The sequence below is a fragment of the Typopeltis vanoorti genome, chromosome 6 (genome assembly GCF_054136105.1).
Source record: "Typopeltis vanoorti isolate ZY-2024b chromosome 6, IOZ_Tvanoo_1.0, whole genome shotgun sequence".
Lineage (NCBI taxonomy): Eukaryota > Metazoa > Arthropoda > Arachnida > Uropygi > Thelyphonidae > Typopeltis > Typopeltis vanoorti.
Genome location: NC_143554.1, coordinates 87,287,755 through 87,303,147, shown reverse-complemented (window position 1 = coordinate 87,303,147; position 15,393 = coordinate 87,287,755). Strand labels below are relative to the sequence as shown.

General features: G+C 36.4%; 1 protein-coding gene across 3 annotated transcripts in view; it reads right to left on the bottom strand.

Annotated features, from left to right (window-relative positions):
- fidipidine (coiled-coil domain-containing protein 93) overlaps window positions 1-15,393 on the bottom strand; it is a 203,282-nt gene that overhangs the window by 175,414 nt on the left and 12,475 nt on the right. For all 3 annotated transcript variants that reach the window (XM_090394991.1, XM_090394992.1, XM_090394993.1), the window contains 2 exons: window positions 11,408-11,502; window positions 5,293-5,404 (listed from right to left, as the gene is read on the bottom strand). In XM_090394991.1, the coding sequence (XP_090251117.1) occupies window positions 5,293-5,404; window positions 11,408-11,502 (207 nt within the window). The remainder of the gene's footprint in view (window positions 1-5,292; window positions 5,405-11,407; window positions 11,503-15,393) is intronic.

Here is a 15,393-nt window from a genome sequence, read left to right as displayed (position 1 = left end):
TGCATGAAGCAATGGCTGACTGTATACCTAGAGTCCGAATAATAAATCAAGTAGGGGTTAAATGGATGAATAACACCATTAAGCTTGAGTTGCAAAAAAAGAAACAACTATGGAGGGAATTTAAGGAGAAGGGTGACCGGCAGGCACATGAACGGTATAAAGCGCAGGCCAGAAGGGTGACGAGTGTGGTAAGAAAAGCAAAAAAGGATTACGAAAGAACATTGGCCATGCAGGCTAAAGAGAATCCTAAACAGTTTTTTAGATATGTAGCAAGTAAAAGGAAAAATGTACATGGCAGATTGATTTTAAAGAATGCCGATGGTAGGGAGGTAACTGAATCAGTTGAGATAGTTGAGTTACTGAGTGAGCACTTTGCAAAAGTATATCATCCAGGTGGTGACATTGCAGAAACGAATAAACCAGTAGATTATACGGGAATTGTGGTTAATGAAGTGGAGGTGAGTAGTCTATTGCATAACCTCAATGTCAATACATCTGTGGGATTGGATGGTATACCATCTCGTGTTGTACGAGAAGCAGCTAAAGAATTGTCAGTACCCTTGACCATTTTGTTTAATTTGAGTCTTGGGTCTGGGTTAGTCCCGAGCGGGTGGAAAGAGGGGAAAATAGTTCCACTGCATAAAGGTGGTTCCAAGACTGCTGTTGTAAATTACCGACCGATTAGCATATCAGGAATCATTGTCAAGGTCTTAGAGAAAATAGTCAAGAGGAAAATACAAGATTGGATAGAAGAAAATGGGATACTGTATCGGGGACAACATGGTTTTGTGAAGGGTAGGGCATGCCTCAGTAACTTGCTCACGTATTATAACACAGTGACGGCTGAACTGGATAAGGGTAATGGGTTTACGGTGATTCTACTGGACCTTGTCAAGGCCTTTGACAGGATTCCACATGGAATTCTAATCAGTAAATTGCAGCATATGGGAATGGACATAGGGTTGGTGAGATGGATAGGAGGGTGGTTGACGGAGAGATATCAGAGAGTGGTTTACTCGGGAGTAGAGTCCACAAGACGGCCTGTGACTAGTGGTGTGCCACAAGGATCTGTTCTTGGACCACTGCTGTTTAATTTGTTCATAAATGATATAGGAAATGATCTGAGAGGAACAGTTCATTTGTTTGCGGATGATGCGAAGTTGGGTAGGGCAATAGTGAATGCAGATGACGTCAAAATTTTGCAGGATGATTTGGATAGATTGGAGGTCTGGGCTAAGGAGAATGGATGTCAGTTTAATGTGGCAAAATGTAAGGTTATGCATTTTGGGGTGAAAAGATTGGCGGCAGTTTACTGCATTGGTGGAGCCGTGCTCCAGGAAATTGATGAAGCACGAGATTTAGGAGTGTTGGTAGATAAGGAATTGAAATTTAGGGGACACATTGCAAAAGTGACCAAAACAGCTCATCAAATCACTTGGTTGCTGAAGAATATGTTGACAAGCAGAGACAAGCAGGTTATTGTTCCTCTCTATCGAGCTTTGATAAGACCCCATCTAGACTACTGTGCTCAGATTTGGTCACCTAGGTTTCTTCTTGATGGGGAGGAGGTAGAGAGGATCCAGAGGCGAGTGACCAAGATGATAGCAGGTCTGTGGAATGAACCGTATGAGAACAGGTTGAGGATTTGTGGGTTGCAAAAATTGGTTGATAGGCGGAGAAGGGGAGATATGATTGAGACATTCAAATTACTGAAGGGTTTCTATAAAATTAATTCAGAAGATATTTTTGAGAACAGGGCTGGTTGTGGGAGGACTAGGGGACATCCATGGAAACTGGGTAAAAGTGTGGTTAGTAAAGGTGTTAGAGCTGGGTTCTTTACTTTTAGAGCAGTGAATGAGTGGAATGCGCGCCCTGAGTCTGTGGTGGATGCTGTGACAGTGAATGAGTTTAAGGTGAGGTATGATAGATACTGTATGAATGTCAAATAGTTGTGATGAATATGATTTGGGGCCTCCCTCGATGAGTCTAATGACTCCCTGGAGTTGCCCGTAATAATAGTAATAATAATGGTTGATGAAATCATTGTCACTTTGGCATACTGTCTGAAACGTAATATAGTTTGACTTTGTATATGTGTGTGCTCCAAATGACCTTAATATAAAGACTGAAATGGCAGAAAATTAAAAGTAATTATTCTGTACAACAGCAATCAATGTGAATTTTGGACCATTCTTCCTGTAGGTATGTAATGAGGTCCTGAATTGTTGTGGGATGGGCATCACTTGACCTCACCTGATGCTCTAGTTCATCCCACAGATGTTCAGTAAAGTTGAGATCAGGGCTTTGTGGAAGCAAGTCAAGTGTGGTGATGTACATGTCCACAAACCACACAGTTACAGCAGCAGCCTTATGGCACAGTGCATTATCTTGTTAAAAGAGGCAATGGTCACTTCCATAGAAATGTCACAAAGTAAGAATCACTGTATTGTCCAGAATGTTCAGATACCTCTCACAGTTCAATGCTCATGGCACCACAAGTAGAGGTCCAAGACCAAACCAGAAAAAAAACAGGACCATACTATCACACCACTACCTGTGAATTTCATAATTTCACACTTGGGCAAGAGATGATCACCAAGCATCTGCCATAGCCACATTCATTCATCTGCTTGTGTAGAGTGATTCGTCACTCCATAACACAGCTTTCCAAGCTTCCATGTCCCACTTTACATGCTCTTTGTACCACTGAACCTAATACTGCATGTTGGTTCATGTAATGTGGGACTTGCATATTGCGGTCCTACAATGAAATTTATGTCGTGAACCTCAGTTCTGAAAATTTTTGTGGCGATTCAGGTTTCATTTGATGCCCAGAACTCTGCATTGAAATGGATCTCTAACCTTCCATTTACAGAAAATCCACACACACAAGTAAATATATCTATCAACAGTCATACGCCCCCCCCCCCCCAAACAATACAGAACCATAAAAACCTTAGTCCACTGGACAAAATTAATTTGCTCATAACACTGCACTCATCACAGAACTCACCCACATGAACATTTTTAGCCAACTGCTACACCTCTCACCAGATAAAAAGAATTCTATCACCAAGTTCCCATACCCCTACATTCCCCCCCCTTTCCAAATATAGGTTACAGTAAATCCATCACATCCTTTATATTCATGGCATCTCAGAAAAGATGGCCAAGATCTTAAAGCACAATCTGGTGACCACTTATAAACCCCACAGAAAGATAGCAACCCTTATCCTCTCTCCAAAGACCACCCACAGCCACTGAATTTACCTGGAGTATATCAAGTACCCTGCAGTTGCAAGTGTTCATACGATGGCCAAACAGGCAGGACAGTCAACATCTGTATGGCTTCTCAGGATTAGCAGACTATGCCCTGGATACCTAGCATGGAATCTGTTGGAAAAAAGCCACTTTACCAAAGTAAATTTAAATTTGAGAGGCTTTTCCTTGAATCTGCTGCAGCTCTTACTAACTATCTCAACCTAAATTAATATGGTTGTATGAAACTGCCTCTCCTGTGGGAAATTTCATATCAGACATTCAGCCTAATGGCTGAATGTCTGCTGTGAGGTCCACAAGAACACCCAACCAAAGCCAATAGGTGGCATAATTATAGGACTTTAAGTCATCCTATATTTCTCCTGTTCCATTTTTGTTATTGAAGTGTGCCTGCATACAAGTGTTTGATACCAATATATTAATCTCTGAAGATGCCAATTTAACTCTGGCAAAATACAGGAATTAATAATTAAAATATTATAGTTATTATCTACTCTATATTGTCAAATTCCTGAAACAACACAATGAATGTTTCTAATGATGTCCATTAGCTCAGTGGGTAATAGCCACTGCCCCTGCAAAACTATCCTAAGTCCAAGGTTTTGGGGGAGGAGTGTTGAGAGCAGCAATACATTCAACTAGAGTATCCCAGACATGGTGAATAGGATTATGATCAGGAAACCTGGCTGGCCAGGCCATATATATATGATAGTCTTTTCTTGATGATGCTGGTCCACAAGCTTCGTTCAATGGGGACAAGCATTATCACCTTGTAGGATAAATGTTTTCCCTATCGCACTCACATACAAATGAACATAGAGGTCCAGTCCAGTCCAGGATCTTGTCTCTAAGTCACAGCATTCATAGTTCCAAAAGGAAACATATATAGGTCAGTGTGTCCCCCCCCGAATGAGATGCCTCCCCAAACTATCACACTACTCCCACCATAAGTGTCCCTTTCATGGATATTAGAGGAATGATAAGTCTCTGGCTCTACCCAGATAGTGCACACTTAGTATCATTTCTGAGAGCAAATCGGGACTCATCTGAAACAAGTATTGTTTCAGGTGAGTCCCCAATTGGCCTTGGGTCCAGCTGACATGGAGCCTGGCCCATTTCAAACATTCTTGCCTGTAGTGTGGACATAAGAGAATGCAGACTATAGGTTTCCTAGCACATGATGGAAACAGATACCAATGTTTCTATAGCCAATGTGAGGTCAGATCATCGCTGATTTGGGGTAGCACTATCTCGCAAACAGATAATTGGAGATATTGGTCACCTACTGTGGTTGTAGCCCATGTTGTTCCTTCACTGTGTCTCTGGAATGCAGCTTGTGACTGATGGAGTTGTGACTGTGAACCATGGAATGGCTCAGATGCAACTATTTGGTTACCTATGTCTGACTTCAGCTGGCTTCTAGTCTTTCAGCCACATCCAAGAATTCCGCTATAATGAAATGTCTTGTTCTCATGCCAGACATGAAATGGAAAACCATTTCAAAATGCCCACTTTTATAACCATGGCTCATATGCATACATTGCTGACAGTGCCACTCATTTATTTTTATATATATATATATATATATATATATATATTCAGACTCAGTTACTTTTTACACAATGTACCTGGACTTTCAGATGTTCCTCACCCACTTGAGTTATTGCAATTTTTCTCGTTGTTTCTTAATTTATGGGAACTAGTGCTATTTAGGACAATATTGTTATTGTCCTAAATAGCAAATTTAAATTTGCTATGTAGCAATAATTGTAATAATTTTAAATAGCAATGATTACTATTTAAATTCTTCCAAATATGGTCACATCATCACAGAACAAGATACAATTGAATAAAAACAAACTAAAATAATGATTTCAACTCAATGATAATAAACTGTAGTTACATTTTCAGCCATTTTTGAAAGTGCAACTACTGCATGATAAAGAATTCTAAAAGTTTTTCCAAAAAAAAACAATGTGTTTATTCAAAATTAGGTAGATATGCAAGAGTTACCTGTACTACTGGAAAAATATGAATGCAATCTAAACCTTGAATCTGATGTGGTTCAATGCGATATGGACATTTCATCTTTGGCAATACAGCAACAATTTTTTCTGTAAGTGATCTAAAATGAAATATTAGAATTAATTTTAAATGATTATTATTAAAATTACAATAATATTTAAATTATCATTTAACATGCACAATCAAGAAACATACAGGACTCCATTAAGTTTACTTTATAGAAAATTGATAATAGCTCTCTATCAACATTATTCTTTCCTACTTATATAGTCAGCTTTATTTTAATATAATCACAATTACAAAATTCAGAAGAAAAAAAGTTTTGTATATTAATGGAAAGCTGCCACAAGCATATGCTTCCTTTGCTGGTGCCAGCCCTAACATGCATTGAGTAGACCTCCCATGAGGAGTCGGACTCAATAGCACTAATATACTATAGGTTTAATTCAATAATAAAATTAAGACTGAGATATATTGGCCGAAGATTTTAATAACAAATTAAGCGACTAGTTTCACCAACTTGACTGTTGGCTTCGTCTGGGCATACATAAAGTGATAAAAAAACAGCTGACAACAGGTCAAGAAAGAAACATAAATGAGTACTAAACGTTATACAAATTCAAAAGACCTGTTACATCAAATGCATAGAGAGTGCATGATGTCAGACACTGTTATGCTAGTGCGTTCTGTAATTTGCAGCGAAGTTGAATTCTGGTGTGCTAAGTGATCTTATGAGGGTCTTCCATATGTCAGCAAGGATTATCCCTTGGTTCCTATTGAGGCTGCCTTTTGAATGGATTACCACATAATGGTGCTCTTTGCACATGTATTACGTTCTGGTTATTTTGTATGGCAAAACGCTTTCTACCTACAAAAAGAAGGTGCAGGCATGGGCTCATCATTATCCCCCCTATTGCTAACTTTTATATGGAACATTTTGAGCAACATGCTCTAGATTCCTCTCCTTTGAAAACCCAAAGTCTGGCTTAGATATGTCGACGATGTTTCCACGATCTGGCCCCATGGCCACCAGATACTAGACACTTTTCTTAGCCACCTAAACAAACAACACAAATGCATACAGTTCACAATTGAGATTGTGAAACAGAACATACTTCCATTTCTAGATACATTTGTCACACATCTTCCTTCTGGCAGTCTAATTCACTTTAAATTCGCTGAAAGACGAATTTAAAGTTATCAGCAATACTTTTCTAAAAAATGATTATAGCCAAAACATTAACAAAATTCTCTACAAAACCTTAATAAAAACAAAGATAAACCATACTACAATAAAAATATAACCATTCCTTACATTAAAGGGACATCACATAAAATAAACAGAATACTACAGAAATACAACCTCAAAGCCACCTTTAAACCTCCTGCAAAATTAAAGAGCTTATAATAAACACAAAAATTAATTTGATTACGAGACCATAGGTTCAATACACATATGTACAAGGATGTCGACTAATTTAGCTAACAAACTGTCTAGCTTTGTCAAGACTAAAAAAAAGGTTAAAAAAATAAACAAAAAAACGAAAGAATACATACTAACGGTTTACAACAGTTAGCTATCAGGATTGGAAGGCTTGCGTAACATTGTATGCATGAGGCGAGATGTTTCAGTCATTATTATAAATATGCGTTACATAGTTTTTAGCGTACTTACCTGTTCGTAGGACCACTGCAGCTTCTTTGAAAATTCGGCATCTGTAATCCTCCTCTATATATGGGATTGAGCTGTTCTTCCAATCTATTGCATGGTTGGAAGTTGAGAAGTGATTTGCCAAACATGAGGTATTTGTCCTGTTATGATTAACATCTCCAACATGTTCTTTCTGTCTAATTTCTAGGCTTCTTGAAGTTTGGCCTATGTAATGTAAGATAGTCCACAAGTGCATGGTATGCTATAAACACCTGCATATTTGAAAAATGGTACGCTACCTTTAGGTGATCTTAAAATATGTTTAATGGTTGTAGTCTGTTTAAACACAACTCTGATGTTGTATGGCTTCAAAATTCTAGCTATTCTTGTGGAGGTGGAGCCAACATAGGGTATGACTACAAATGAAACGTACTGAGTTGCTAATCTTTGTTGCTGGAGGTTGTTTTTATAGAGCACTTTATTATGGATTTAGCGGATACCCATTTTGAGATAGAGATTTTGATATGTGGAAAAGTTCTGTATGCACGTCTTCTTCGTCTGAGACTATGTTTAGGGCTCTATTCCGTAACATATGGATGATGATTGGAAGTATAATGAAGAAACTGCCCAGTATCTGTGGGTTTTCTATATATAGAGAGTTTCATATTTTCATTCTCTTGTCTTTTGACAAGAAAATATATCCAAAAAGGGTAGTTGATGATTGTTTTCCAATTCTAAAGTAAATTTAATTTTGTTATGAAACAAGTTGATTTTATTTAAGAACTCATGTAAGCTTTCAATGTTTTTTTTCCAAATGATAAAAACATCATCAACGTATCTCCACCAGACTGACGGTTTTGGAACAATGTTGGCTAGGATGTCCTTTTCTAATTTCTCCATGAACAAGTCTGCACATGGTGGTGACAGGGGACTGTCCATGGCTAGGCTTTCCAATTGCTGATATATGATGTTGTTGACTTTAAAGAAATTGGACTTAAGGCAGTGATTGAAAAGTTGTGTGATATCCCTAGGAAAGAGTTCTTTTATAATGTCTATGACCTCTTCAATTGGAACGTTTGTAAACAAGGAGACTACATTCCAGACTTGCCATTATGTCTGTGTTAGATAGCTTGACGTTTTCTTGAGTTTCTCAACAAAGTGTTGCGAGTTCGTTATGTAAGACTCTGATTGTCTGATTATTTTTCCTTGTAGTAGGTTTGTGAGGTGTTTGGCTAATAGATATGTGGGGGAGAATCTGCCATCAACTATAGGACGGAGAGGAACTTCTTTATCTACTTTGGGTACGCCGTAAAGACGAGGTGTTAACGGGATATGAGGATTTCAGTTTTCTTTTTAATTCTTCAGGCCAACCATTCGTATTATGAACCACGTACAAAATACTGTTAAGTATTTTGTACGTGGACTGGTCCGATAGTAAAGTATTGATCTTACTAATATAATCTTTAGTGTTCAGAACTCATGTAATCTTTCAATGTTTTCTTTCCAAATGATAAAAACATCAACGTTTCTCCACCAGACTGAGTTTTGGAACAATGTTGGCTTTGTTCCAAAACAAAGGATGTGAAGATTTTAGTTTTCTTTTTAATTCTTCAGGCCAACCATTCATATTACGAATCAGAAGGTTTGTCTCGTTATGGTTATTCAGAGTTGGATCTTTGTTAAGTATTTTGTATGTGGACTGGTCTGATAGTAAAGTATCGATCTTACTAATATAATCTTTAGTGTTCAAGGTGACTGTGGAGTTGCCTTTGTCTGCTTTAGTAATTATCATATCCTTGTTCCTTTTGTAAGTTCTGAATTGCCTTTTTATCAGAGGGAGTGGTATTTTGTTTCGGTGGTTTAGCTGCGCAAGGATGATTGTACTTTGGAATCAAATATCATTAGCTATAGCCTCAGGGAGAGGATAAAGACCTTTCTCTATACCACATATGAAGTCCATTTTTGGCTAGGAGTAATTGAATTGGCTCCACCTCCACAAGAATAGCTAGAATTTTAAAGCCATACAACATCAGAGTTGTGATTAAACCGACTACAACCATTAGACATATTTTAAGATCCCCTAAAGACAGTGTACCATTTTTCAAATATGCAGGTGTTTATAGCATACCATGCACTTGTGGACTATCTTACATTACATAGGCCAAACTTCAAGAAGCCTAGAAATTAGACAGAAAGAACATGTTGGAGATGTTAATCATAACAGGACAAATACCTCAGGTTTAGCACATCACTTCTCAACTTCCAACCATGCAATAGATTGGAAAAACAGCTCAATGCCATATATAGAGGAGGATTACAGATGCCGAATTTTCAAAGAAGCTGCAGTGGTCCTATGGACAGGTAATAACCTCAATAGAAATCGAGGACTAACATTAAAAGATGCATGGAAAACTAATTAATTCGTTAAGTCTATCAGGACTACAGTACGCTAAAAACTATGTAATGATTATTTATAATAATGACTGAAACATTTTGCCTCATGCATACAATGTCACGCAAGCCTTACCTAACCGTTGTAAACCGTTAGTATATATTCTTTTGTTTTTTTGCATTTATTTTTTTAACCTTTTTTTTCCTCTTGACAAAGCTAGACAGTTTGCCAGCGAAACTAGTTGACATCCTTGTATATATGTGTATTAAACCTATGGTCTTGTAATCAAAATAAGTTTTTGTGTTTATTATAATATATAAAGACCAAATATATAATTCTCATTAAAAAGCTTACTCAACTCATCCAAAGATCCACTCCCTCTGTTAGCCCACCCTGGAGTATACCGTATTTATTGCACCTTTCTAGTAGCAAGGCTTATACGTTGGTCAGACATAACTGGTGATTAGTTTACGGAAAATAACAATGCATATAAAGTATATTAATTAAAGGTAACTTTAATGAATAACTTCTATATTTCGGCAATGTCACATTGCCATCTTCAGGAACATAAAGATATGGTATGTGCACGCAGGCACTAACACAAAGCAAATGAGGAAGAAAGCAAGAAACTAATTAGTTTCTTGCTTTCACGCAGGCACTAACACAAAGCAACTAATTAGCTGCTTTGTGTTGGTGCCTGCGTGCACATACCATATCTTTATGTTCCTGAAGATGGCAATGTGACATTGCCGAAATATAGAAGTTATTCATTAAAGTTACCTTTAATTAATATACTTTATATGCATTGTTAATTCCGTAAACTAATCACCAGTTATTTATTGCACCTGTAATCTACCATATATAGGGGAAACAGGACGCATCATTCCTATCAGACAAAAACGACATAAATGACACATTAAATATAATAACTATGGTGAAGCTGGCCTTTCTGATCATGCCCTGAACACTTTACATAGAGTTGACTGGAAAAGCACCAGTTGTTTACATCACACCAAAACATGGCATGAACGCAAATTTAAGGAAGTCTGTGAGATTCTTATCAACCACACCAATCTGAACAATAATGATGGCAAAAATCCCAAGCATATGGAAGGCACATATTCTACCGACAGAACATTTCTCCCCAAGAATTAACTATAAACAGGACCATAGATAATCCTGAATCCTAAATCTAATATAACAATTGTAATGTTAAAAATAAGACATCATGGTTACTGTAAGAAAATTATCTATATGAAAGGATGTTTCTCTCATGTTATCTTAAATAGAATTTAGCTTCGATGTAGTTTCTAAATAATTAATTTGTAATTTTTATCTGTATTTTTTATTTATTTTTTATTATTTTTTTTTTCACTAGAGGTCATGCCAGTAGAATAACCGGTGATCAAATCATTGTTTCTTTAACTTACTGTGTGAAATGTAACTCAGCTTGTCCTTGTATATACCCTGGATGATGACCTTCATATGAAGGTTGAAACGTCAGGAAATTAAAATAGTTATTTACAGAGATGTAGTGAGAATAGCGAGAAATTTTGGTGCCTATATCCAGGAAAGAAAATTGCGCTGTTCTAAAAAAAAACTGAGATATTTTTATACTTTTTGCACCTATGGCCGAAGCCCCATTGGCCATAGCCTCACTATGCTTCTGGTTATTTATAACACGGTTGTAAAGTCCATAATTTCTAAAACGAATGCTGATCACCATGCAACACTAAAAGAAAGAACACTTTAGTCTTTCACCTATAATCAAACACAAGAGGCAATTCAAACAGTATATCTATGGTACACAATAATTATATTAATAATATCACAAGACTCCTGAAAAACCCCAAAATCTTAGCTATGGTTACTTCAAAATTGTTTCTCAGTAATTACTTTTACTGTTTGATTCCAAAATTTTAATTAAAAAAATTTTGACACATAATTTAGAAACACAGGAACTTCAATTTGTTTGTAATTTGATTTACCTATGAATATAATGTCATTAACAATTCTATTTAGCTAATTGTTTTTTAAAATAATAAACAGAAATGTTTTACATTTTTTGTCCAATAGTCAAATTTTCTTGAAATAGAAGATCCACATCAATATCAACACTACATGTTTCCATACACCATGTCATTCCACCAACAACCTAGAATATTAAAATGTGTTCAGAATTTATCACAGCATATAGCAACTGATAAACATTAGGATACACTCAATGATAAACATGACAAAATATGTTAGTTTAAAATAATCTGACTTTATTTTCTGACAGTAATTGTAAACATGAATTTCTTTTCTGAATAAAATATGATGTAATAAATATTTTTAATGGCAAATCCAGAAATTACCTTACATTTCTTCTAGTTTAAGCAGTATGTAATTTAAATTTTTATTAGATTATGGGTCACTGTGCAATATTTTATGCAACTATATAGCACCACTTCTAGTTAATCTTTCTAATAGTTTTAAAGCAAATACATTAAGTACAACTATTATTCCTGTCTTAATACCAATTCAACTAATAAGGAAAATTATTATTTCATATAATAAAAAAAAAGTTATTTTGATGTAAGTGTTTCATATCTACCACTAAATATTTATTCAAAAAACGAAACTCCATATTTCTCTTTATTTTATTATTAAACGACACCTCCAAGGAGTCAGAAGACTCATCGAGGGAGGGCACCCACTCCACAACTCTCCATCTCCACCACTCACAATCCAACAAACTGCAACTACCATCATCATGCACACCAACGCTATCTACCACCACCACTAGTATTTTCACAGACAATCACAAACATCCATGCCCATGGCAGGATTCGAACCTACAGCCATTTTGCTGGAGAGTGGCTATGCTCTTATTGTAATGTCTAAACAAAAAGGAACTAAATAAATTGAATTGTGTGCTGCTTGCTATGTGCAAATAAAGTTGTGTGGCAATTATTCACTATCAAGGATGTTCTAGGAGAAAGCATCTCATACTTATCATTCTCTTGTTGCCAATGCAATGAGACGAGATAGATTTAAGATTTTCTCTCTTCAAATTTAACTTTGCTGGCTGACAACATTGAATTAGATGATTCTGATGAATTTACTAAACTCAGACCTCTGATGAATTATCCAAATGAAAAGTTTATTCAGTACCCCCCCCCCCCCATGGAAAGTCTGGATGTAAGCAATTTATTCGTGAAAACTAATTCATTCTGGTTTCAAGATTTGGTGCAAGCTTGGATAATTGGTGTAGTTTGAACCACAAGGAAGAAATCCCATAACTGGAGCAGGAAAAGAAAGTAGCATTGGTTTAGGAGGAGGCAGGGTGGAAGGAGGATCTAGTTATAATTTGCTAAAATTCTATTGAAATGCAATCCTAAACTTTTTTATTTATGCTATGACAACTTTTTTTCGATATAAAGCTAATGGCAAAGTTAAAAGAGATGTACATCACAGCTATAGTAACCATTCATAACAGACTTGAAAACCGTCCAATGGAAAAGAAAAATAATTAAAAAAAAAAAGTGAATAGAGGCTCGTTTCACTTCAGTACAGATGCAAACAATAAAGTATTGGTGTGTGAACGAATCGATTATAATGTTATGAGTCTTTGTTCAAATGCAGTGGAGGTTAAAAACCTATTATTCAGGCTTTGCACTATTCACTAGTATCTAAAAATCATGTACAGCAGCCATATTTTATTAAAGTTTACAATGAACACATGTGATGAGGTAGACCTCAAATGGACCAGACCAGAATATATCAAAATACAGAATTGGCATTTGAGGAAAATTGGTATTCTAGTCTTATTACATATTTGATCAATGTAGCTATGAATAACACCTAGCAGCTACACAGAATATGCAAAGTCAAGGATGCAGTGGATCTATTAATTATTATTATACAGGTATCTCCATGAAGTCAGAAGACTCATCATGGGGAAATCCATTTATTCACACACTAGCCGTCATTCACACAAAACCTATCATACTTTTTAGTCGCATTCACTGATGAAGCACCCACAACTGCCTCTGGCAACCCATTCTACCAAAAAAACCTAGTCCTAACACACTTGCTAACCACACTCTTATACAACTTCCATTAGTGGCTCCTTGTTCTCTCTCTCTCTCCTTGTCATGTACTGAAAAAAGTCTTCACTGTCAATCCTATAAAACCTATAATAACTTAAATGCTTCTATCGTGTCTCTTCTTTTTCATCTATCAGCTAATTTTTGAAGCCTACTAGCTATCGGGAACATTCCACCTGCCACAATCTTTATCACTCGCATCTGAATCTTCTCCACAACTTCATCACGGAATCTGGAAGTCCAGATGAGGCCTTTTCAAAGCATTATATATAAGGGAACAATAACCTCTCTATTCCTGTTTGTATGTTCTTCAAAACTATATAATCTGATGTGCTGTTTTAGCTTTGCAATATGCCATTTAAACTTCAACTTCCTATCCACAATCACACCCAAGTCCCTAGCCTCATCAGTTTCCTGCAGTTCAGTTCCATCAATATAGTACACAGCTTCTGATCTCTTCCTGGCTAAGTGTAAGTGACCTTACACTTGGCCACATTAAACTTGCAGCCATTTACCTTTGCTCATACTGCTAGTTTAAGTCTTCATGCAGGATCTCTGCATCACCTTCATTTACCATTGTTCTTCACAGTTTAGCATTATTACCAAACTGAATATTTCCTGTCAAATTATTTCCTATACCATTCATATACAAATTAAACAACAGAGGACCAAGTACTGAGCCCTGTGGCACCACTGGTCACTTGCCTTTTCCTGGACTCAACTCCTCTATACTACTCTGATATCTGTTCATCAGTCACCCTCTAATCTAAATAACCAGATTTATATCTATTCCTATTTGCTCCAATTTATGCAATAGAGTTCTATGTGAAATGCTTTTGTGAAGTCTAGCAATATCACTGAGTAGTCAATTCCCTTATCCATCTCCATTGTCACTTGATTTTATAAAAAAAAGAAAAGCAAATTACTAAGGCAAGACCTACCTTCACAAAACCATGTTGTCCCTTATAGAGCATCATATTCCTATCCACCCAGTCCTGAATTCTGTCTTTCACCAATTTCTTCAATACCTTAACCACCACTCGGGAGATGCTGATTGGCCTATAATTGCTATTTCTGTCTTGGAGCCTCCTTTATACAATGGGACTATTTTGCCCTCTTTCCACTCCAATGGCACCTTTCCACTACTGAGACTTAAATTAAACAGCTTGGTCAGAGAAGCTGATAATTCCCTTGCACTGTCGTATTACATGGGCCAATATGCCATCTAATTCCATGGCTGTGTTCATATTGAGGTTCTGCAATATTTTAAGCACCTCCATTTCTTCAACCTCTATTCTCCTATCAGTCAATGTCACTTCTGGCACTGCAATGTCACCATCTAGACAGTAAACCCCTGCAAAATGCCCCACTCAGTAATTCAACTATTTGGTTTGGTTCTGTTACCTCCCCCACCATCAGGACTTTTTGAAGTCATCCTTCCAAGGTCATTCCTCCTTTTACAGGTATCCCTTGATTAGGGCAATTAATTCCTCGATGATACCGCATAATCAAAATCGCATTAATCAAATAAAATAATCAATGGTAAAAATTATGATTGGTGATAGAGTACTGTATTAATAATTCATTTCATATGGTCCTCTTTTAGGAAACATAAAAAAATTAATACAAAGTAAATGTTTAACAAATGCTTGTACCTACATTAGTTACTGTAATTTTTTATCCAAAAAAAGTTATCAAGAGTTGGCAAACAAGTATTCTTCGATTAACATCTGGATCCATATTCATTACTTGCTGCTTAAGTGATTCTAAACTGAATTATTCCATCTAATTCTTTGATTGTTATCTCCTTTGGAACCTCATCTTTACATTCCATTTGTTCGTTGTCTTCATGTGCATGTTGTTGTTCAATTTCAAGAAGATCGTTGTCACTCAAATCTTTTAAATTCAGTAATTCTTGAACATCTTCTGCATCAACACCATCAAAACCAAGGTCT